Source organism: Leopardus geoffroyi, chromosome D1, assembly GCF_018350155.1.
Source record: "Leopardus geoffroyi isolate Oge1 chromosome D1, O.geoffroyi_Oge1_pat1.0, whole genome shotgun sequence".
Lineage (NCBI taxonomy): Eukaryota > Metazoa > Chordata > Mammalia > Carnivora > Felidae > Leopardus > Leopardus geoffroyi.
In genome coordinates, this window is record NC_059329.1 from 48,647,737 (window position 1) to 48,673,433 (window position 25,697).

At 36.3% G+C, this 25,697-nt stretch overlaps 1 protein-coding gene across 29 annotated transcripts in view; it reads left to right on the forward strand.

Annotated features, from left to right (window-relative positions):
* Positions 1 to 25,697, forward strand: part of DLG2 (discs large MAGUK scaffold protein 2) — a 2,060,218-nt gene that overhangs the window by 1,646,541 nt on the left and 387,980 nt on the right. For all 29 annotated transcript variants that reach the window (XM_045483773.1, XM_045483776.1, XM_045483777.1 and 26 more), the window contains one exon: positions 24,857 to 24,925. In XM_045483773.1, the coding sequence (XP_045339729.1) occupies positions 24,857 to 24,925 (69 nt within the window). The remainder of the gene's footprint in view (positions 1 to 24,856; positions 24,926 to 25,697) is intronic.

A 25,697-nucleotide genomic window follows, 5' to 3' on the forward strand; every position in this document is an offset into this window, starting at 1 on the left:
GAGATCGTGACCTGACTGAAGTCGGACGCTTAACCGACTGCGCCACCCAGGCGCCCCTATTTGGGTAGTAACAACTTTTTAACAATATTTGTTCTTCCTATCCAGGAGCATGGAATCTTTTTCCATTTTTGTGTCTTCTTCAATTTCTTTCATAAGCTTTCTATAGTTTTCAGTATATAGATTTTTGACCTCTTTGATTAGATTTATTCCTAGGTATTTTATGTTTTTTTGTGCAACTGTAAATGGGATTGATTCCTTGATTTCTCTTTCTGTCGCTTCCTGGTTGGTGTATAGGAATGCAACCGATTAATGTGCGTTGATTTTATATCCTGCAACTTTGCTGGATTCATGAATCAATTCTAGCAGTTTTTTGGTGGAATCTTTTGGGTTTTCCATATAGGTTATCATGTCATCTGCAAAAAGTGAAAGTTTGACCTCCTCCTGGCCAATTTGGATGCCTTTTATTTCTTTGTGTTGTCTTATTGCAGAGGCTAAGACTTCCAATACTATGTTGAATAACAGTGGTGAGAGTGGACATCCCTGTCTTGTTCCTGACCTTAGGGGGAAAACTCTCAGTTTTTCCCCATTAAGGATGATATTAGCATTGGGTCGTTCATATATGACTTTTATGATCTCGAGGTATGCTCCTTCTATCCCTACTTTCTTGAGGGGTTTTATCAAGAAAGGATGCTGTATTTTGTCAAATGCTTTCTCTGCATCTATTGAGAGGATCATGTGGTTCTTGTCCTTTGTTTTATTGATGTGATGAATCATGTTAATTGTTTTGTGGATATTGAACCAGCCCTGCATTCCAGGTATAAATCCAGCTTGGTTGTGGTGAATAATTTTTTTAATGTATTGTTGGAGCCGGTTGGCTAATATCTTGTTGAGGATTTTTGTATCCATGTTCATCAGGGAAATTGGTCTATAGTTCTCCTTTTTAGTGGGATCTCTCTCTGGTTTCTGAATCAAGGTCATGCTGGCTTCATAGAAAGAGTTTTTCTTCCATTTCTGTTTTTTGGAACAGCTTCAAGAGAATAGGTGTTAACTCTTCCTTAAATGTTTGGTAGAATTCCCCTGGAAAGCCATCTGGCCCTGGACTCTTGTGTTTTGGCAGATTTTTGATGACTAATTCGATTTCCTTGATGGTTATGGGTCTGTTCAAATTTTCTATTTCCTCGTGTTTCGGTTTTAGTAGTGTATATGTTTCTAGGAATTTATCCATTTCTTTCAGATTGCCCATTTTATTGGTATATAATTGCTCATCATATTCTCTTATTATTGTTTTTATTTCTGCTGTGTTGGTTGTGATCTCTCCTCTTTCATTCTTGATTTTATTTATTTGGGTCCTTTCCTTTTTCTTTTGATCAAACTGGCTAGTGGTTTATCAGTTTTGTTAATTCTTTCAAAGAACCAGCTTCTGGTTTCATTGATCTGTTCTACTGTTTTTTGTTTTTGTTTTTGTTTTTTTTATTTCAACAGCATTAATTTCTGCTCTACTCTTTATTATTTCCTGTCTTCTGCTGGTTTGGGGTTTTATTTGCTGTTCTTTTTCCAGCTCCTTAAGGTGTAAGGTTAGGTGGTATATCTGAGATCTTTCTTCCTTCTTTAGGAAGGCCTGGATTGCTATATACTCTCTTCTTATGACCGCCTTTGCTGCTTCCCAGAGGTTTCGGGTTGTGGTGTTATCATTTTCATTGGCTTCCATATAGTTTTTAATTTCCTCTTTAACTTCTTGGTTAGCCCATTCATTCTTTAGTAGGATGTTCTTCAGTCTCCAAGTATTTGTTACCTTTCCAAATTTTTTCTTGTGGTTGATTTCAAGTTTCATAGAGTTGTGGTCTGAAAATATGCATAGTATGACCTCAATCTTTTTGTACTTACTTAGGGCTGATTTGTGTCCCAGTATATGGTCTACTCTGGAGAATGTTCCATGTGCACTGGAGAAGAATGTATATTCTGCTGCTTTAGGATGAAATGTTCTGATTATATCTGTTAAGTCCATCTGGTCCAGTGTGTCATTCAAAGTCATTGTTTCCCTGTTGATTTTTTGATTTGATGATCTGTCCATTGCTGTGAGTGGGGTGTTGAAGTCTCCTACTATTATGGTATTACTATCAAGGAGTTTCTTTATGTTTGTGATTAATTGATTTATATATTTGGGTTCTCCACATTTGGCACATAAATGTTGACAATTGTTAGATCTTCTTGGTGGATAGACCCCTTGATTATGATATAATGCCCTTCTGCATCTCTTGATACAGTCTTTATTTTAAAGTCTAGATTTTCTGATATAAGTATGGCTACTCTGGCTTTCTTTTGTTGAACATTAGCATGATAGATGGTTCTCCATCCCCTTATTTTCAATCTGAGGGTGTCTTTAGGTCTAAAGTGGGTCTCTTGTAAAGAGCATATAGATGGATCTTGTTTTCTTATCCATTCTGTTACCCTATGTCTTTTGATTGGAGCATTGAGCCCATTGACGTTGAGAGTCAGTATTGAAAGATATGAATTTATTGCCATTATGATGCTTGTAGAGTTGGAATGTCTGGTGGTGTTCTCTTGTCCTTTCTCATCTTTGTTGCTTTTGGTATATATATATATATATTGGTATATATATTGGTATATATATGTATATATATACATATTTGGTATATATATATATATATGTGTGTGTGTGTGTGTGAGTGTGTGTGTATATATATATATACACACACACTCACACACACACCCCTCAGAGAGTCCCCCTTAAAATTTCTTGCAGGACTGGTTTAGTGGTCACAAACTCCTTTAATTTTTGTTTGTCTGGGAAACTTTTTATCTCTCCTTCTATTTTGAATGATAGCGTTGCTGGATAAAGAGTTCTTGGCTGCATATTTTTCTGATTCAGCACACTGAATATATCCTGCCACTCCTTTCTGGCCTGCCAAGTTTCTGTGGATAGGTCTGTTGCAAACCTGATCTGTCTTCCCTTGTAGGTTAGGGACATTTTTTCCCTTGCTGCTTTCATGATTCTCTCCTTGCCTGAATATTTTGTGAATTTGACTATGATATGCCTTGTTGATGGCTGGTTTTTGTTGAATCTAATGGGGGTCCTCTGTGTTTCCTGGATTTAATGTCTGTGACCTTCCCTAGGTTAGGAAAGTTTTCTACTATGATTTGCTCGCATAACCCTTCTACCCCTATTTCTCTCTCTTCCTCTTCTGGGACTCCTGTGATTCTGATGTTGTTCCTTTTTAATGAGTCACTGATTTCTCTAATTCTTAAATTGTGCTATTTTGCCTTAATCCCCCTCTTGTTTTCTGTTTCATTATTCTCTATAAGTTTGTCCTCTATATTGCTGACTCCCTGTTCTGCCTCATCCATCCTTGCCACCGCTGCATCCATCCATGATTTCAGCTCAGTTATAGCATTTTTAATTTCATTCTGGCTATTTTTTACTTCTTTTATCTCTGCAGAATGGGATTCTAATCTATTTTCGACTCCAGCTAGTATTCTTATTATCATGATTCTAAATTCTGGTTCAGACATCTTGCTTGAATCCGTGTTGGTTAAATCCCTGGCTGTCGTTTCTTTGTGCTCATTCTTTTGGGGTGAATTCCTTCGTTTTGTCGTTTTGAAGGGAAAAAAGGAATTAATGAGGTAGAAAAATTAAAATTAAAAAAATAAAACTAAAAATTAAAATTAAAAAATTAAACACACACCCCACACACAAATCGAATAAATGATGCTAGATTCTAGGTATGTTTTGGTCTGGGTGTTGAAAGCAGTTTGACAGATAAGAGAGAAAAAGTGGGGAAGAAAAAAAAGGAAATCATTTGAGAATTTGAAAAAATGAATACACCGAAGTAGACTAAAATGAGATGATGGGAGTAAAATAGAATTGAAAAAATATACCCAAAAGTAAAGAATAAAGTAGAAAAAAATTAAAGAAAATTAATAAAAAGCAAAAATAAATATGAATATTTTCTTTTTCTGTACTCAAGAAAAAGAAAAGAAACAAAAAAGAGAAAAAAAAGGTTAAAAAAGAGAAAAAAGATAAAAAAAAGGAAATCGTTTAAAAATTTGAAAAAGTGAATACACTGTAGTAGACTAAAATGAAATGATGGAAGTACATAGAATTTGAAAAAAATTATATAAAAGCAAAAACTATAGTAAAAAATTAAACAAAAATACTTTTAATAGAAATTGAAAGTAAAAAATGAAGTTTTTCTCTCTTTGCATTCAAGGAAAAGAAGAGAAACGAAAAAGAGAAAAAAAGAAAAAGAAAGGAAAAAAAGGAAATCGTTTGAAAATTTGAAAAGGTGAATACCCTGAAGTAGACTAAAATAAAATGATGGAAGTAAAATAGAATTTGAAAAAATTTACACAAAAGTAAAAAATATAGTAATAAAAATTAAAGAAAAATATTTTTTATAAAAATTGAAAATAAAAATGAGTGTTTTTCTGTATTCAAGAAAAAGAAAAGAAGTGTAAAAGAGCGAAAAAAAAGAAAGAAAGAAAGAAAATTGAATAGATTGAAGTAGGACTGACATTACTTCGGTTTTCCCTAGAAGTCAATCTATGTAGCGCTTTATAGTCCATTAACTAAGCTGGCAGTGAGACTTGTGTTCTTAAGAGTGAAGTTGATGGGTATTGAGGAGGGCACCTTTTGGGATGAGCACTGGGTGTTTTATGGAAACCAATTTGGACAATAAAATATTATATAAAAAAAAAAAAAAAAAAAAAAAAAAAAAGAGTGAAGTTGGGGGGCGCCTGGGTGGCGCAGTCGGTTAAGCGTCCGACTTCAGCCAGGTCACGATCTCGCGGTCCGTGAGTTCGAGCCCCGCGTCGGGCTCTGGGCTGATGGCTCAGAGCCTGGAGCCTGTTTCCGATTCTGTGTCTCCCTCTCTCTCTGCCCCTCCCCCATTCATGCTCTGTCTCTCTCTGTCCCAAAAATAAATAAACGTTGAAAAAAAAAAAAATTAAAAAAAAAAAAGAGTGAAGTTGGGCGGGACTCATTGTAACGGCTCCCTTCTCCGCTAGATGGCGGGGCTAGCCTACTGGGGTGGGTTGTTGTAGCGCTGGTAGGTGCGTATGCACATGCGTGGGAGGGGTGAAAATGGAGTCACCCAGTTACCCAGTCTGTTCTCCTGGATCGTGCACCCATCCTCTGTCTTCAGTTTTCATCCACTCCCCATTTTTTCACTGTCCGTGACCAGGCCCCAGGCATTACCTCTCTCGTGAGTTTTCTCTCAGATGCGGCTGTTTTCTCCGGCCCCTTACTTCCGAAGGACTGGGGCTTTGACTGGCTCTGCCCCTCTGCTGGAGGGTCTCACGGAGCAATGGCCTCTTGAGCCTTTTTTTTTTTTTAATGTTTATTTATTTTTGAGAGAGAGACAGAGCGTAAGCAGAGGAGGGGCAGAGAGAGAGGGAGACACAGGATTCAAAGCAGTGTCCAAACTCTGAACTGTCAGTCAGCACAGAGTCCGACACATGGTTTGAACCCACAAACTCACGAACTGCAAGATCATGAGTGTATACTCAACTGACGGAGCCACCCAGGCACCCCAACTACTGATCCTTAAAGCCCTTTGTACAGGCAACATTTGTAGTAGCTAAAAGCAGATTTTGAACCTTCAGAGTCTGGCAGAGATTCCTATCTCTTACAAGTTTTTGTAGCTGGAGAGAAAGCATTTACCTCTGTGAGCCTGTTTCTTCATCTGCAAAATGATGACAAAGCAACCTTCAAGAAGATCAAATGAGGTAATGTATGCAAAAGCAATTAACAAAGTGTCTTAGACATAGTAAGTTCTAAATAAATGGTAGCTATTTTTATTACTGTTTTGTTTTTTACCCCCTATGTATTCCCACCATAAGAATGTAACCTGAATGAGAAAGAGGATTTCTTTTATTTTATGTGCTTTACCTCTAGGTTTCAGAAAGTATTTGGCTCATATTAGGCATGCAGTTGATATTTGTGAGATCATTGGGGGAACAGTTTAATGAATAATTTGGCCTCTACTTCATCCAAGATGGCTGGAGAAACAAGTTACTTCTTTTGCTCTCTCTAATGATAAATAGTATCTTAATATTATGGTAAATTTTAAAGGCTGATTTGGAGAGTAGAGACTTAAATAGAAGTTAAATGCCACAATTAACATTTTAAGTATGAGTGTTTTTTTTTTTTCAACGTTTATTTATTTTTGGGACAGAGAGAGACAGAGCATGAACGGGGAGGGGCAGAGAGAGAGGGAGACACAGAATCGGAAACAGGCTCCAGGCTCTGAGCCATCAGCCCAGAGCCTGACGCGGGGCTCGAACTCACGGACCGCGAGATCGTGACCTGGCTGAAGTCGGACGCTTAACCGACTGCGCCACCCAGGCGCCCCAGTATGAGTGTTTTTTATTGAAAACACAGTTCAGGTCCTGGTAGTTTCACTTAAATATTAGTTTATAGTCAGAGGGGGTTAAAGGAATTGAAAAACAAAACATCATTTCCCTGGGGGCAGTTTATGTCCTTCCCTTTAAATGTATGCTTTTAGTTTTGTCTCACTTGCTTGTCTGTCAGTATATTCCCATGCCACAAAGCTCCAAATACAATAGTGGTATATCATCTGTGGTCCAAATATAAAGAATAAACCAAATGTCAGCAGCTAAAATCACCACATACTGGTGGATACCCCATCACATTGAACTCAGTTAGCCGTAGAGGCTTGCACTTTGTGAAGCCTCTAAACAAATGACTTATCTTATTTTAAGGTCAGGGAGGAAAGCATGACTAAACATGAATGTCATTGTCAAGTGGCCACCCTTCTACATAATGATACTTTCTGCTTGTGTGGGATCAGAGGAAAAATTTGGTAAATATCCTAGAAATTTAGAGCTTAAAAATGCAACAAGTCCGGGGCGCCTGGGTGGCTTAGTCGGCTGAGCGTCCAGCTTCAGCTCAGGTCATGATCTCATAGTTTGTGAGTTCAAGCCTTGCGTCGGGCTCTGTGCTGACAGCTCAGAGCCTGTAGCCTGTTTCAGATTCTGTGTCTCCCTCTCTGCTCCTCCCCTGCTCATGCTCTCTGTCTCTCTCTCAAAAATAAATAAACATTAAAAAAAAAATAAAAAATGCAACAAGTCCGTAATGACACATAATTAAAAAAAAAAATTCTTACATTACACCTTTCAAGCTTTGTATTTTGCCCTAGTTTTTTTTTAATGATTTTATGATGTATACTTTATATGTTATAAACTGTGCCCATTTCAAGTATATAATTCAGTAAATTTTAGTAACTTTATCCAGTCATGTAACCATCACTATAAATCAGTTTTAGAACATTTTCATGCCCCCAATAAGATCCCTCACACCCATTTACAATTAATCCCCATTCCCATTAGACAACCACTAATCTATTTTCTGTCTATAAGTTCACCTTTTCTGGATACTTTTGTATTTTTTAATATTTCTTAATCCATAAAAAATTACCAATAGCTAGAGGATGTGTTAAAAATACTTGTTTATGGGGTAAAACTATTTACCTCATTTTTTTTTTTTGACCAAAAAAAAATATGGCTGTTCCATCTTTCACAAAACTAACTTTAAAATGACATTTGACTATAATCACAGTGAGTATCTCTGTGTGGGAAGATTAGGATTCTGTGATTTTATGCCCAGGTGCATTGATGACTTTCAGTATCGCTTAAGCAGCACTGACAATGGACACAAGTAAACCTTGCCATGGCTGATTGCTTAAATCCTGTATCTCTATAACTTTAATGACTGTCATTCAACTCCATGTTTCCATAAGTCATGAGTTTATTGGAGCAGAATAGAATTCATTTATTGTCATTGTCATATATTAAACTCCACCACATTTTATTCCAATGTTAAGATTCACTACTGCGCTCTTTAAGTGGTAACAGATTCCTTCCTTATTTGCATTGTCCATTTCCTTGAATTTGAAATGGTCTACTAAAGAGTATAGTTTCGGGGCGCCTGGGTGGCGCAGTCGGTTAAGCATCCGACTTCAGCCAGGTCACGATCTCGCGGTCCGGGAGTTCGAGCCCCACATCAGGCTCTGGAGTGATGGCTCAGAGCCTGGAGCCTGCTTCCGATTCTGTGTCTCCCTCTCTCTCTGCCCCTCCCCCATTCATGCTCTGTCTCTCTCTGTCCCAAAAATAAATAAACGTTGAAAAAAAAATTAAAAAAAAAAAAGAGTATAGTTTCATTTTCTACCTTGTCAATGGTCTTCTATACATAGACAAATTCCTAGTATATTTATTTGGTTTCATTAAATGCAATCATTAATGGTTTTCTTGACACAATTGAATATTTTTGCTTTAGGATCCCAGTGCAAATAGCATAACAAAGAATCCAACTGCCATGGAGTGAGAGGGTACAGTGGTTAGTTCCCCATGGTTGCTGCCTTCAGGGAGCTTGTGGTCTAGCTGGGGAAACAGCTATTTTTAAAATAGTCCTTTACTGTAGTGTGGGAAATGCCTTGATAAGTGTATGCCCAGGTACAAGGGAAACAAAGCTGAGAGGTTAGAAGAGTTTTCCAGTTTGGCTGTGCATGAGACTAAGTCCCAAAGAATAAATAGTAGCAGGTTGGGCAAAGAGCAATGGCAGGGACTATGGCTCTTGAAATCACTTTAGGATGATTCCTTTGTATTTCTTAGTTATCAAACATCATGTTTAAAAGGCCTTGTACAGCCTTTAAATACAGAGAACAAACTGATGATTATGGGGGGTGAGGGTTGGGAGAAGGGGGATGAGCAAAATAAGTGAAGGGGAGTAGGAGATACAGGTTTCCAGTTACAGAATGAATAAATCACAGGAATAAAAGCTATAGCATGAGAAATATCATCAATGATGTTGTAATACTATTCTATATGACAGATGGTAGCTACATTTATGGTAAGGGTAGCATAATGTGTGAACTTCTCGAATCACTATGTTGTACACCTGAAACTACTGCAAAACTGTGTGCCAACTATACTCAAAATAATAAATAAATAAATAGCCCTGTACAAAGAAAATGGCTGAAGTTTTCTCAAAATAAAAGCCATTTGGAAATGTCCCCTTGTTCTGAAATTCCACTTCCCTAATAAATATTTCCACTCTGCTTAAAATGGACACTAGTACTTAATAGCATAATATGTCCTAATACAGATATGTTTGCATTATTTTTAACTTGTCTTATTCGTAGAATGATCCTGTTGCAGTATTTAACATTTTGAAACCCCACAAGAAAAATGCAAAAAAATTCAGGGAAATGCTTTCTCAAATTTTTAGGGTAAACACACACACACACACACACACACACACACACACACACACAATCTTAAAAAAGAAATTCTCGTTTCCCTTTTACTTCCCTCTTCTATGAACTTAAAGACTAGGGTCAACATCCCCCATTATAGTGCTCAATGTATTTCTCCTTCTTTCCTTTTTCCTTTTTTTGATCAATTGATCACTTACCCATCTTCCCATGTAAACTATCACATCCTTAATGGAAGGAACTGGGCTTCCTTCCTATTTGTGTCTCTCATAATACCTAACACAGTACTGACTTTTAATAGACACAGAAACATTGACGACTGAATGTAGGATGTTACAACAAAGCAACAAGTAGAATAATTTAGTAAATATGAGATGATAGATTAAGTGAACTGTGTTATGGGTTATTGCCTGGCCCATATATGGTACACAACAAATGTTGGTTGAATGAGTGTACAAATGAATGAGGATGTGCCTTGATAAAAACTGGAGGTATAGAAAGGATTTGGAGCATTTACAAACCAATGACATGCTCACATTAAGACATAACATGAAGTTGGAGAATGTAGTAATCCCCAACAGGGTTTAACTGGATGGTCCCTCTGAAATCAGGTCAATACATTATTCTCAGGTATTTCAGAGAACCAAGACAGGGGGAAAAAATGGAATCTAGGAAAGCATTACCTCAGCAAGATACACAGAATGAATCAAGTGGTATTAAAATAATGACCTTTGATTTAAATCATGGCATTAAAGAATCCTAAATGAATTCATGAGTTTACCCTATCCAGGTAGAGCTGGGCTAAGTGTGCGTGTGTTCATGCATATGTATGTATGTATGTATGTATGTATGTATGTATGTATACACACACACACACACGAATACAATTCCTACTCAGGGAAGCAATATTCTTGAAAGGTTGTCAATGAATGTAATTATCAAAAAATAGATGATTTCAGGGAGTTATAAGTGCTATGAAAGAAAGTAGTGTAAGAGGTTGTATATTTCCTGAGATGAGAGTGAAGTGCCTTTAGTTGGAAGATCAGAGAAGGCCTCCCTGGGGAGGTTGTAACCTGAATAAGAGGGAGATGCTCAAGAGAAGACCTGATGCATAGCAAGTGGTGAATGCAGATGCCCTTACAGAGGAACTAGCGAGGATATCTGAGAGTCAGGAAGAAGGCAGAGATGGCTGGGTCTTGGGAAATGATGGACAGAGTGGTGAGCAGTGAGCACTGAAAAGTAGACAGTGACCGCAGGATCTTATAGCCCTGGAAGTGACCATGAATTTTATTCAAACTCAAAGAGGAAATCTTTGGGAAGTTTTCTATAGGCAGGGGAACAGCTTGATCTGATTTCATCCTTTAAGAGAGTCTCCTCACAGGCTGCTATGAGAAGTAGCTGTTAGAAGTACAGGAGAAAAGCCAGTTGGAAGGCTGTTGGAACATTCCACCAAGAGAAGGTGATGTTTCCATTAGAGTGGCAGCACTGGGGAGGTGGGAGCCATTTTTGGTAGAAAAGAGTTTGTTAATGAATTGGTTGTGGAGTATGATAGCTTCAAGTGGAGAATCAATGAAAATGCCTAGGTTGTTGTACTGAACAACCAGTGGACAGTGCTGTTGTTTATTTTAAAAATGAGAGAGAATGAATTGGAATGATCAAATGAGTAGACTGATGTCTTTCCTTTCAGATTGTATTATAAATGTTTGGACATAATAGCTCTTGCGTTAGTTTTTATTGTTTTCTTCATTACATCAGGCACAGTGCTTTGTATATTGTGGGTGCTAATAGTTAGATATTGGCTGATGAAGCGATTGGGAAATTGAGGACTATCGATGTCTAGCCTTCCAGTATGTTTCATTGTACTAAACTTTTGATTTCTTAAAAAGAGATCATTTTTAAAATTCTTTGGAAATATTAAGAAATGTGGAGAAGAAAACTAGCCTAGGTTTAAAATTTTTATTCTATACCTTTTCAAATCCTCTCACTTGGATCTTCACAGAATTGTAACTTGTTTTCAAATTGGTTGCTAAGAGGGAGTCATTTTCATTAATGAGGATAAATATTAAGTGTCCTTCATTTGGAAGTTTGTCATTAAGATTCAAAGACAAAGCATTTTAGTGTTTTGATGGTTTACTTACATTGATATTTTACATTTGATATTTTCTTTACATTGATAGCCCAATCACTATGAATGCTATATATTGTCAAGCTTTTCATTGTTGCAACACAAAAAAGTTGCTCTGTGTTGGAAAATTAATCCCCAGGGGAAACAAGAATTTGTTTAAACAGAAAGGGATTGCTGCTGGCACCTACTGTCACTTCATGGGACTAAATTAGAAATCTATACAAGGAGACTTAGAAAGCACTGTACTTTTTTTATGTTGGGTTTTACCTCAGATTTTTAGTTCTGGTAATGAGTAGCAGCTTAGCTGAACAAATGGCCACATGACTACTTTGAACCTATTCCACCAAGGGAGAATCCCAGAGGAGGCAATTGTTACCTTGGAAGTGTGAATAGTGAAGAGCGGAGGGAAATGAACAATTAGCCTCTTTCACATTTCACTTGTTAGTACACTGATGGTGATGACTTCTCTATGGTGGCCTTTGTGAGGAATGTTCAGAATACAGATGTCGAGCAGAACAACTATCCTTTGGCTAAACATCTGGAGTTTTCCATAAACTCATACATGCAAACCAATACATTCCACCAAACCAAGCAGCTTTTGTTTATTTGGAGGTTCTCACTGTCTACATGAAAATCAATAAGGAAACTATGTTGTAGAATAAGAGCAATTCTTCATTGAAAATAGAACCCAGCAGTATGGTAAGAGTCAAAGGTCTCCATTTCTTTTTTTCCCTTGGCAGCTACACTGGTTTGCCAGGGGAAAGAAAATTATTCCATTTGCTATACAGAAAGGTATAGCAGACTGGTCCCTGATAAGCTTTGGCATTCACCTAGTCTTAAGATCAAGTTCCTCTTACAGCTCTTGGCTGTCTGCAGCTGTTTTATATACCTAGGGATTACAAAGAGCTCTTTATAAACTTCATAAGTGACATATTTTAATATTGTTTAAAATTTCTCATGACCTCCTATTTGCCTGCAGAATGTAATTCAAATTCTAGGGACCAGTTTCCCCTGTGTTTCATATTTAAACTTTTTAAAGTCTTTGCCAGCTGTCGACCAAACTCTCCTTCTTGAAACTATCTCCCTGCTCCCATTGTTAGCTGACATTACCTCATATTTTCTTGCTTTTCCTCCTACTTCTCCACTCACTCCTTCCTAGTCTTCTTTCCAGATTTATCTTCCTCTACAAATGTTACATTGTTGGTTATCTCCAGGTCTCCAAAACTTTGAGTCTTTTTGATCACAGTATTTCTAACAATATCCATGGCTTCAAATATACTTCAAATGTTAATTCCAAAATGTATTTCTTTACAACAGATCTGTCTACTAAGATTGAACTCTAACTATCTTATGAGCCATCTCTACCTTGGTGCCACACAGGTTGCCCAAACTCATCATATACAATATTATAATAATTATATTCCCCCAAAATCTGTTACTCCCATAGTCCTTTTTCAGTATGATGTGCCATCATGATCCAACAACTCCAACCTCATACATGGATGTTGTCCTAGACTCCTCACTCACCTACCACACACAACTGCCAAATCCTATAGATCCCATGTCCCTGATGTTTTTTAGATCTAGTTGTTTGTTGTTGTTGTTATTGTTTAGATCCATTGGTTAGTTCAAGTTCTAGTCACTAGTGTTAGACACCTGTGACCAAATCATACTGCCTCTCTAGAAACTAATTTCCATTTACTATTCCCCATGCTTCATGCTTACAAAATTTCTTTCACATATATTGCCCTTTTTTCCCCCCAGAGCCATCTATGAGAAGGCGCTATTATCTGCATTATACTGATGACAGGAACATATCTAGGAGTGGTTTTTAAGATGGTCAAGAACCTAACTAAGAAAAGGATAAGAAATCCTTAATCCAAGGCCATCAACTCCCAAGATCATGTTCCTTTCCCCATAACAGTTCTTCTCTCCATCTATACCCCATAAAGTAGATGGGGAGAGCAGGAACAATGGTTTCCTATTCAAACTGAAGAATAAAAAACCATAACAAGTCAATTGGGATGACTTATCTAAGACCTTTGAGCTCTCATTAGGAGCACAGTGGGAAAACCTACATTTATGACTTCTAGACTTCTGTTCTTTTTTCCATAAAGTTCTGCTTCCCAGATATTGTCAAAGAATAAAAAGAATGTGTTATCCTGAAAGATATGTTTCTGGTGTGAAATAAAGGGATACCCAGGGCCATATCCATTAAATGACTAAAATCACAACTGGTATACAAAAATCTTCCCATTCCAAGTTTTTTAATTGTTGGTGCATTCTACAGTACTTGTCTATATTTTATGTAAAATTCCAAATTGAAATCTGTTTTCCTTTTTTGAAAGGAAATTTGTTTTCCTTTTTGCTGTGTTGGTGGAGCTAGCTAAGACTTGATTTACGCTCTACTATATTCAATTTTTTTACTTTCCTTGTGAAGAATAGTCTATGTGGGAAGGAGCTTTTTGATACATGTTCATACATGACCTCCTGGGATGCAGCTTGCATGCTACAGAAGCCAAGGAGAATGATGTGCAGTCTGCCATCCAAAAATAAAATGAATAAACACAGGAATATGCCTGCTGTATTAAAATACTACATTTTTCTCCTGATGTTTCAGGCTTTGAGACCATTCATATATCAGTTCAGTCCTGAGGGGAAAATACTGGGATCAGCATTTGAAGTGTACTCTCAGAGTTTTACATGACTTAACAGTGATGACGAGGATTTTTAGACTGGCCAGTGTTTGGGCCAGTCATTTTTATCATTAAACTTCTGTCACAGAGAAGAATTTGATGAAGTCACAGTGGAATAGGACAGAGAAAACCATGGGCTAGGAGTTGGATCTGTGTTCTGATCTCCCCTTAACCACATTCTTGTCATACAATATAAACTCTCTAGGTCTCTCCTATAAGCAGACTGTGAAGTCTCCCATAATATTCTTTAAGGATAAGAAGAAAACTGGGGTGCATGGGTGGCTCAGTCAGTTGGGTGTCTGACTTTGGCTCAGGTCATGATCTCAAGGTTCATGAGTTCAAGCCCCTGATCAGGTTCTCTGCTGTCAGCACAGAGCCTGTTTCAGATCTTCTGCCCCCCTCTCTTTGCCCCTCCCCGCTCACACTCACTTTCTCTTTCAAAAATAAACATTAAAAAACTAATAAACAGGTGTACACTGAAAGGTATTTTCAAGAAACAACCATTTTTAAAAGAAGATGAGGAGAAAACTGAAATCTGGGTGATAATCCTGCTAGGCATTCATAAGATGGAACTTCTCATCACCCGCACAACCAACACCAGTTTTTATTCTGTTGGTCAAAAGATTGGACACAGCAGTCACCATTTGGAATGATAACGAAAAGATACGTGCATGCCTTAATTACTTCACCTTAAATTTAAAAAACATAACTGTATGGCAGCACAATAAAATTAGTGGTGTGGTGATATTTAAAAGAAGAAATGGGACTTCTAATAAACCTCATCCATTTTTTTTGAGTCACCATGTTATTACTGACTTGATTGAAGCTGTTCAACATAAAGTAAAAACACATTTGTAGCATCTTTAACTATGGCATGAGAAACCTGGGGCCCTGAATTTGATCTAATTTTTTTCTCATTTTTATATCCATCTGTTTGTCCCAGAATGCATGCTTTCTTTATTGTCCCTAATTTCAGTTTTCAAGAGATCATCTTCATTAGTCCAGTGTCGCACACTTTCTGTAAATCAATTCAACTTTAAATTTGTCTGATATCGCTTAACAAATTGTGTTCTTCATTATTTTTTATATGTGAAGTTTAAGATTTTCTCTAGCATCGTCAACCTCTAGCCACAGTTTTTATGTTATTTTCCAGAATCTGAATTGTCTGGTAATTGCTTTAAAATGTTTGGTACACCAAATTGATTAGGAAAGCCAAAAATCTAGGGCCCGTTTTTTATGAAGTTCTACTTCATTTTTCTTGCATAAAGTTTACCCTTAATTCATTATCCATGGCTTGCAATTTAGATTTCTTTATTTTTTTAATTTTTTTATTTATTGTCAAATTAACTAACATACAGTGTATACAGTGTAGTCTTGGCTTCAGAAGTAGATTCCTGTGATTCATCACTTACATATAACACTCAGTGCTCATCCCAACAAGTGCCCTCCTCAATGCCCATCACCCATTTTCCCCAACTCCCTGCCCCCATCAACCCTCAGTTCTCTGTATTTCTTTAAATTAGAATGAAAATCAAATGAAAACTAAATGAAATAACTTCATAATTATTTTCTGACTTTTACAGTTGTCACCTAACTTGGCAGCAATGGTTTGAACTACATATTATTAAGTCTTTCTAGATCAGTAAACTTCCTTTTTTTCAGGTAATTTGGCCTTTTAATTTTTTAAAATTTGTTTATTGAAATATAGTTATCATACATCATTGTATCAGTTTCAGATGTACAGTATAATGATTCAACAATTTTATACATTTTTTAGTGCTCATCAACATAAACGTACTCTTCATCCCCTTTATCTATTTCACCTACCCCCTCACCCACCTCCCCTCTGGCATTCACCAGTTTATTGTCTGTATTTAAGAATCTTCTTTTGCCTCTCTTTTAATTTTTTTATTCATTTGTTTTATTTCTTAAATCCTATCTATGAGTGAAATCATATGATATTTGTCTTTCTCTGACTAATTTATTTCACTTAGTATTATACCCTTTAGGTCCATCTATGTCGTTGCAAATGACAATATCTCAATTTTTTAATGGCTGAGTAATATTCCAGTGTGTGTGTGTGTGTGTGTGTGTGTGTGTGCACGTGTGTGTGTACACACTCCACATTTATCCATTCATCTATCAATGGATGCTTGGGTTGTTTTCATATATTGGCTATTGCAAATAATGCTGCAATAAAATAGGAGTAAATATACCTTTTAAGTGTTTTCACTTTATTTAGGTAAATACCCAGTAGTGGAATTACTGGACCAAATGGTATTTTGATTTTTAATTCTCTAAGCACCTTCATACTGTTTTCTACCATTTTACATTCCTACCAACAGTGCATGAGGGTTCCTTTTTCCCATATTCTCATGCCAACACTTGTTCTATCTTGTGTTTTTGATTTTAGCCACTCTGACAGGTGTACAATGATACCTCATCATGGTTTTGATTCCTTTTCCCTGATGATTAGTGATGTTGAGCATCTTTTCATGTATCTGTTGGCCATCTGTATGTCTCCTTGGAAAAACATCTATTCAGGTCCTCTGACCATTTTTAATTATATTATTTTTTTGTGTGTGTGTTGAGTTGTATAGGTTTTCTATATATTTTGAATATTAACCCCTTATTAGATATATCATTTGCAAATATTTTCCTCCCATTTGCTAGGTTGCCTTCATTGCTTTGTTTTCTTTGCTGTGCAAAAGCTTTGATGTTTTGAACTACATGTGATTAAGTCTTTCTAGATCAGTAAACTTATGATTGATAGAAACAATTCTTTTCATTTGCTCATATTTCATTTTTGTAATATTTAAATAAATTACATATACATACATATATGAAATGTATATACATACATACATACATACATATATAAAATGAATACAATAAAAATAAACAGATTTGAGAATAATTACAACTGATTCTTGGTAAATGTACAAGTCACATGGAAAGAATGAGAATATATGGGCCATGAACATCCCACTTGCTGTGGACACTGGTCAGCTGGTCACTGAGGGGATGGAGAGGATTGGTTAATCTACAAAAAGATGTTGATTAAGAGAGCTCAGTAGTAAAAGTTGTGCTAACTGTTAAACTGGAAGAGGATCTGTGATGATCTGCTATAGTGCATGGTCCTTTTCTCTTATTGTAATTAAAGTTTTGCATGAAATTGTGAAAGGTATCTTATATTTGAAAATGATACAAACTAGATGAAAAAGTGAAGTTCTGTAATGGGTAGCATATCAATATATATTTATTGAGTTAAATTGATGATCTAATGTTAGCCTAACTATGAAACTAGATCAAAATTAATACCAATAAATTTGATAATAGTGGTTATTAATTAACTATATTGAGTTTCCAAAAACCCAATTTACAATTATGTGATAGAATTGATTTTGAATCATTTGATGTCAAAAATACATGAGAAGTTAGCTCGACCCTAAACTTAACAATACAATTAAGCAAACTTTAAAATTCTGTGTTATCTTGGGCTCTTCTGGCAGGAGTATGGAATGCAGATGGAGGAAAGTCATCATCTCATGGCATTCAACCCTGGTCTGAACACATCTGGAACTCTGAATTCATTTCTAGGTTCTAAAATTGAAGTAAAAATCAGAAGAAATATGGGGTGCCTGGCTGGCTCAGTCAGTGGAGTGTGTGACTCTTAATTTCAGGGTTGTGGATTCAAACCCAACTTTGGGTGTAGAGATTACTTAAAAATAAAATTAAAAAAAAAAATGTAAGAGTATAGACAGAAAGATAGCTAGGAGTCTTGAAAATATCTCATAAAGAACCAGAAGTGTTAGGAATGTTTATTAGAAAGAGTAAAACATGCAAGAATATCTGTCATTTGGTGCCCACTCTGGACATAATGGGGGTTACACCCAGAGAAGGAAGAAATTTTCAATAGGTAGAGCTGTTACACTGCAGATTATATTTCCCAAAGATGTAACAGGTACATTAAGCTAAGCGTGTACAAAACCAAACTCAATTATATTTTCCTACCCAAACATGCACTTTTTGGTTCTGTTAGCAGTGCCATCATCCTCTTAGTCAGTAACAGATCCCTTAGTACATTCTTTCTCACTACCACTTCACCCTTGTGACACCGAAGTCTGTTTACTTTTTAAGCCTTGCTTGGAAGTTCTAGAAGAAAGAACAGCTATTGTTGTACCCTGGGAAGAGCAAGCCCCTTCTATCTAGGGGATTTAACTTTAAAAGAAATACCCCCTCCCCCAGATCACTAGATCAATTCTGGAGATCAAATTGCCCTCACTATAATTTCCTTTTATTTGTCCTGGATATTTTATCTCCAGATATCTTAAATGTATCTTCCTTTAAAATTCCTTCAGCCATTGCCCAAGTTTAGACATTTATTAAGTTTATCTCTCATGACTATTTCCCATTTGTCTCCCTGACTGTAGATTCCCACCTCTTACTTCCACCATGCAGAGTATTTTTAGGTTTACTCTTCTGAATCACAGATATTATCATATTGATCCCCAACTTTAGAGAACTCACCACTGCCATCAAGATAAAGTCCAGACCTCTTGGCATGGTCTTCATTGCCCCTCTTGACCCACCCCAAGTCATTACTCATCTCTGGCTATTCTGCTCTGCCCAAGCCAAACCACTCAAGGTTTCCAGAGCACAACACATACTCTCGGCCTTCCATCATTTTGATCATGCTCTTCTAGTTTCTCAGAAAATCTTCTTTCCCTTCTACACCATTTAAAATGTGTATGTATCCTTCCCAATCCACCCTAGATGGTTTTCCTATCAAATATACCTAGAGATTTATTGAAAAATGTTATCTATAGCAAAGGGCCCAAATGGTTATTTGATTTTACCATCTTCTTTATTATCAGGTATTTATTGAGTGCTATACTATTAAGGAATCAAAGAGGGATCTAAAGCACTTCCCAGTTAACATTTGTTAGATGTTGCCAGAAGATATAAATAATTATGTAAGTGTCAATGAAGCAACAGGGGAGATATCCAGCTTCATGGGGGAAGGTAATGGTGTTTTGGTTATGTTGCATTTGAGGTACTGATTGAATACTCAAGAAGACATATTCTTCTTTTTAAGAATAGTGGCAACTTAATGCATGTATATGAAGAAAGGGAAAGTAGAAATATAAAAGAAAATAAATATTAAGAGAGATGAGATAAATGATAGATACAGGCATTCAAGAGATTGGTGAAGAGTTAAATATGACAAGGAAAGATGACAGTTCTTCAAAAATATGAGTGAAGAATGGAGCAGACTATTGAAAACACATCAAGAAGTATTTTAGTTGGATGGGACTTTACAAGCAAGGCACATTAAATAAGTTTACTGTTACCAGTTTGTTAATAGAAGACCCAACAGCCTTTTTGTGTTCTCCATAAAATGACATAGTTTTAATGTTACAACATTTTTGAAAGACTGGTTATCCTGTCCATTCCTGCTTTAGAGTTGGAGAAAATTAAAAAGCCATTAATCACCGCCATCTAGGCCCTCTGTGTTGTGTGTGTAATAAGACAGTTTCAATTCAGATGCTCAGAAAAATTTAAAGTTAATGCAGCAACAAGAATGAATCTTTCAGCATCATTTCGATTTCATTTTCTTAAGCGACAGCCAAAGTCTTTTACTTGGAAAATCAGAGAGTTCCTGGAAAAGAGATTCTACTGTTCTCTGGCTATTTTATTCAAATGACAGCATAATTTTTAGAAAGGCAATAAGACTGTTATCTCTCTCTAAATCCTAAAAAGTCTTGGTAATATTTACCTCCACAGTTGCCTGACTTGTCATGTCAACCAAGCTACTACGTACCAAGGGATGCCATATGTTTCCTGCCACATGACAGGACTTCTTCTTCCCCAGCATGGGTGCTGACATGCTGCTGAACCTTCCTCATTCTCATCCTACTCAGCCACTATCACTCAAATGCTCACAAATGTCCGGGGCTCACTAATAAGGTGGTGTGGATAGGACAGAGAAGTCCCTGTATTAAATTATCTTCAAACGCCACTGACATGCATGTTGGACATTTATAGAGAAAATATTGGGTGTTATTTTATGCAAACAAAACTGTCAGTGATCTTCAGTGAGATTCAGCATTTCTTGACAAAATATGTTGGATCCTCTTTCTGAACTATCCACAGAGCTTTGCTTTCATCTTTCTGTAAGGCAACATGATTTTTCTTAAAGAGCAAGCACTTTAGAGCCAGCAAACATGGGTTCTACTCTTGCTACCTACTAGCTGTGAGACCTTGGTCTTTAACTTCCTTCAAAAATTAGCATAATGGCTAGTCTCAATGTTGTTATAAAGTTTGAAAGAGGGAATGGGGTCTTACAGATAGATGGAACCCAACCCATGGTTTTCATCATTTGAAAAGGCATTTATGAAGCACATTCTGTGAGTCAGCCCTGAGATGAGAATGTACAAATGGATAATTCCCACTCCTTGCTCTGAAAACATACATGACTTAGCAGAAAGAAAAAAAAAAGACATGAAAATAAATGGTGGTGATTCTCAGTTCTGGGGGCTATTTTGGCTGTGTGATAAAAATGGGATGGTGCATAGAGCAGTGTGTCAACTGTGTTGGGGAGGTGAGGGAGGCATATCATAGAATGCTTTTCTGAATAGATGTTTCAAAGTATCTAGAAAAATGATAGGAAAACGATGGCCATAAGACAAAGACATTCTGAACACTTAGCTCTCCAGTGTTAAAAAGCTTTAAATTTTAGCTGTTCTTTCCTGCTGTGATTCTTCCTATGTTAGTTCTCTGTCTGGAATTCCACCTGGCTGGCCACTGCCTGAGGCGCTGAAAGGGCTAGGCAGTGGTCACTGGGAATTTGTTAGTCATGGTAAAATTAGCCACACACTGTCTTTGTAGTCAACAGTATGAAATGCACAGAACCTGCTTGGTCCCAAGGGGAGGATATTCGGGGGCGGGGGAGTAAAAATATCAGTTGGGCCTCCTGGGTGTTTCAGTGAGTTAAGCATCTTACTCTTGATTTTGGCTCAGATCATGATCTCACAGTTTGTGGGAGTGAGCCCTATGTCAGGCTCTGCACTGACAATGTGGAACCTGCTTGGCATTCTCTCCTTCTCCCTCTCTCACTCTCTCTCTTTCTCTCTCTCTCTGCCTTCCCCTCCCCCACTCATGTGCACACTCTTTCTCTCTCTCTCAAAATAAACATTTTTTTAATAAAAATACCAGTTATTATCACTATCATGTAGCTCCTAATATGCTTTGCAAGTGTTCCCCATTCAAGTCCTGCTTACATATTTCCATCAGGGAATAACAAAAATTCCTTTGTGTCTGTAGGTCTTGACTAACAGATAATTCACTGTATTTGTCTTAGTAAAGTAAAAGGATAATTACATGTTGTAAAAGGCTCTGTTCAAAATTCACAGACTGAGAAACTGGCTGACTTTGCATGTGTAATGTAAAAGGAGTCAAATTCTGTGAGTACTTCAAGGTGTCTTCCACATGTAATTTAAGTGTCAATAAACTTTAAAAGAGACATTACTGGAATAATTTAAAGGAGAATAATAAAGTAATTAGTTTAAAGTAGTGATAAGTAAAGTGAGATTACTGAATATTTCTTTGTTTTAATTATATGGGCTAAGCTAATGGTGAGGAAGCTATCAAGAATTCTAGTTACTCATTAATCTTGGTTAGCAAGCATCATTGATCTTTACCCAAGAATGACTTTTGGCACTTCCTAAACCAGTGGAATATATACAGTAAAGGAAGGGATTAAACAGTTTAAACAAAGAAATACCATTAGCAATTAAGGATATAGAAAAAAATGGTCATTTTCACTAATGAACACAGAAGTACTCATATATCTGAAGTATCATTTTATACTTAACAGTTTTTTTAATTATAATATCAGTGCCTCTAAGATTGTGGTGAAAGTGATGTTTATATATTTTATATTTTTTATTTGAAAATATATTAAATATAATAGGTAGAGAAGAGGTAATAAAATGGTACAAAACTTTTGAAAAGTAATTAATAACATAAATCAAGAACCTAGTAAATGTTGGGATGCCTGGGTGGCTCAGTCAGTTAAGCATCAGACTCTTCATTTTGGCTCAGGTCATGATCTCACAGTTTTGGGAGTTCGAGCCCCATATCTGGCTCTGCGCTCACAGCACAGAAACTCTCTCTCTGCCCCTCCCTCACTCACATTATCTCTGTCTCTCTCAAAATAACTAAATAAGCTTTAACAACACCAACAAAAAGAACCTAGTAAATGTTTGCATTTGGGGAATATAGTCAAAGGAAATTGTCAAATAAGAAAAAGTAATTGGTATCAATATGTTCCTGCAGCATTGTTAATGATATTAAAACAGTAGAAAAAACCCAAATACCTAACCATAAAAGGATAGTTAAATAAATTATTATATATAATTATATAATTATAAATTATTATATAATATGCATTATATTATAATAGTAAATTATTATTATATGTTGAGAGGAAGTAACATTATATAACACCAAAATAATAATTATGGAATCCCTCTAAAAATGCTTAAATTATAATGTGAGGAACAAATGCAGGATGTAATCTTATATATGGTCCATGTATACATAAAAATTACATCAAGCACATGTGGACATATAGAAAGTCAATAGCATAGTGTGGAAAGTACACACACTTGGCAACAAGGCAGGCTTTAGTTTGAATTCTGGCTGTTGATTTCTGATAAGTCATTAAAGTTCTGTGTGTCTTTTTTAATATATAAAATGTGGATATTCATACATACCTATAGGACAGCTGCAGTATTTAAATTAGATAATTCTGTAACATATGATACAAGGTAATGGAATTATATGTGAGTTTTTAAAGCTTTTCCTTATTTTGATTTTCATTAATTTTATAGTATTTTTACAATAGAAAATGTATTTTAATTTGATATTTGTCACCAAACTTATATTCACAAATATACACTTTGGGGCAGTGACTAGATAGCTAAAAGAAGTGATCTAAGTAATTCTTATTTAGTACTAAATATGTTAAAGTAGACACACTGCTAAATCATATTAGTTCATCTACTTAACAAACACTTATGTAGTTTTACCATGTAACAGACACTGTTCTAAATATTGTATTCCCTGAATCCTTGTAATAATCCCTGGAGGAAAGTACTATTACTATCCCAATCTCACAGGTAAGAAACTGATACACAGATACCGGTAGATAATGAGCAAGGTCACATTGGTCCATGTGGTGGAGCTGGGATTTGAACTCAGGAAGTCTGGCTACATGGTCCAGCTCCTGAATGCTCTGCTGCTTTTCAACTGGTCAATCAAAACATGTTCAGTGAACATATATAGTGCTTGACACTGTGAAGGATGCCAGCAAACTTAGGACACAATCCTTAACTTAAAAAAAACAGTCTCTAGCTTTTAGCTACTGTCCCAAATTTTGCTCCCTCAACCTCACATAACTGTCATCCATGTCACAACTAAAAACTATTCACAGAGAGATACTGCTTCTCGTCCTTAATGACCGAAGTTCTGGATGAAAATCTGTAGGCTACAGCTTGGCTCTCTGACAATGTTGGTGTTTTCAGAAGTATATGCTGAGAAATGGTGGAGCTGTCTATGTAAAGGTGTCTAACTGTTCTACAAACAGTGGACTCGGGTTCTCTTTATTCATATATTTGTGTATATACACCTTCATACCCTATATGTATATGTAACTAACATTACAACTAAGATATTAATACTGCAAACTAACATTACACACTGAAACACATTTTATAATACATTTTAACACATAGGAAATCCACAAAGCATTGCTTCTTGCTGTTGTCATTGTGCATATCTTAGACGAACCTCTCTCTAATCGAAGAGTATTCTGAGATTGCAAAGCACATTCTTACAAACTTGAAAAATTGTCACTAATTGGGAGATGAGACAACATGATGGTTAAGAATAATGACTTTAAAATCAGTGTAGATGCCATCTCAAGCACAGGTATTTACCACATGACTTGGACAAGTTTCTAAACCTCTCTTTAGCTTAGTTTCTTCATCTGTTAATGGAGACAGTGCATACCTCATAGGATTGAGAGATGTAAAAGATATAAACATACAAACTTAGAAAAATGACTCAGGCAATATAAGTGCCTAATGAAGAATAAACGTTATAATTCTTACTGCAACTGCTTATCCATAAGATAGGTCTTATTACCATGTGGCCAAAACAAGATGTGGAATTACATTAAATTCTAAGGTTGGTATGCAACCATAAGTCTCATTTTTCAAGTTTTTGTGTTCATCCAGCAGCTGAATTGTTATTAATTTTACAGGTGTTACAAGTGTGAACTAAAATGAAAACTTATACTAATTAAATACTTCTGATGTTCAAATTCACTGTTTTAAACTTTGTTATAAAAAATGTTCTGCATTAAAAAAGTAAGACACTACATTATGATGAAGTTTATATTTCTATGCTCTTTGTTGTCTCATTCCAAAGGGAAAAAATTACCTCTTCTAAATATTTTGTTTCCATTAATGTCTGTCATTTGAAGTTTACTTCAAATGAATAATACATGTTGAAATCAAGTTTTAAAGAAATATTAACCCCTTATCTGGTAGAGTACTAAATTTTGTGGATGAGTCTACTTATCACCAAAGAATAGCCATTCAATCTCTACTGTATTTCTTTCAGGATGGGCCCTTTACTTGACAATAAGACTGATGAGAATGTGCAAAGACATTTTAAATAAATGATCTGTGTTTGTTTTTCTTTCTTTGTTGCAGTCATTCTCAGCACAGCACGGCAACCCGCCAGCCTTCTGTAACTCTCCAACGGGCCATCTCCCTGGAAGGGTAAGATAATAATATGGAGCCTTCTCTTAAACTAAACTGTGCAGCCTCATCACTTGAACGTAAAGAAATTTTCTTTATTTCTTCCTTTCTTTCTTCCTTCTTTCCTTCCTCCTTCCCTACCTACCTTCCTTCTTTCCTTAGCAAATATTTATAAAACTTATGTTATATGCCAAGTACTGTGCTAGGTACAATGTTTAACAAGACACATAAGATCTCTTCTTTCCCTTCAGAACTCTTATTGTCTGGTGGGAGGGGCAGAAATACAGACACAAATTTGTATCCTGTGTAACCATCACAAAGAGAGGCATATAAGAGATTAAGGGAGGATCCAGGTTGGACACATGGATGAAAATGGGCATCAAAGGAGGGGGAAGCAGTTCAGGATGGTTTCAGAGATTTTATAACTCTCAAGCTGAGAACTAAAGCATCTGTGGATATTTGCCTGACAGACACTGGAAGTAAGGGTACTCTGAGCAGAAGGGCATGTGCAAAAACATGAATACATGAGCAAGCACGAGGTGTCATAAGGCCATTAAGTGATCGAGTGATGCAGCCTACGGTGTGTGAGACAGTGGAGCAGGAGATACGAATGGAGATGTTGGCTGAGCAGGCTTACCTGTAGAGGACTTAGTGTTTTGTATTTCTGAATTCTCCAATCAGGTAAAAGCTGGAGAGGATGGAGGGAAGGGGCTAATATTTCCCTCTACTTGCTTGATAATTACAACAGGTTTAATTGAGAACATTTCATTGGTTAACTTATAAAAATTAAATC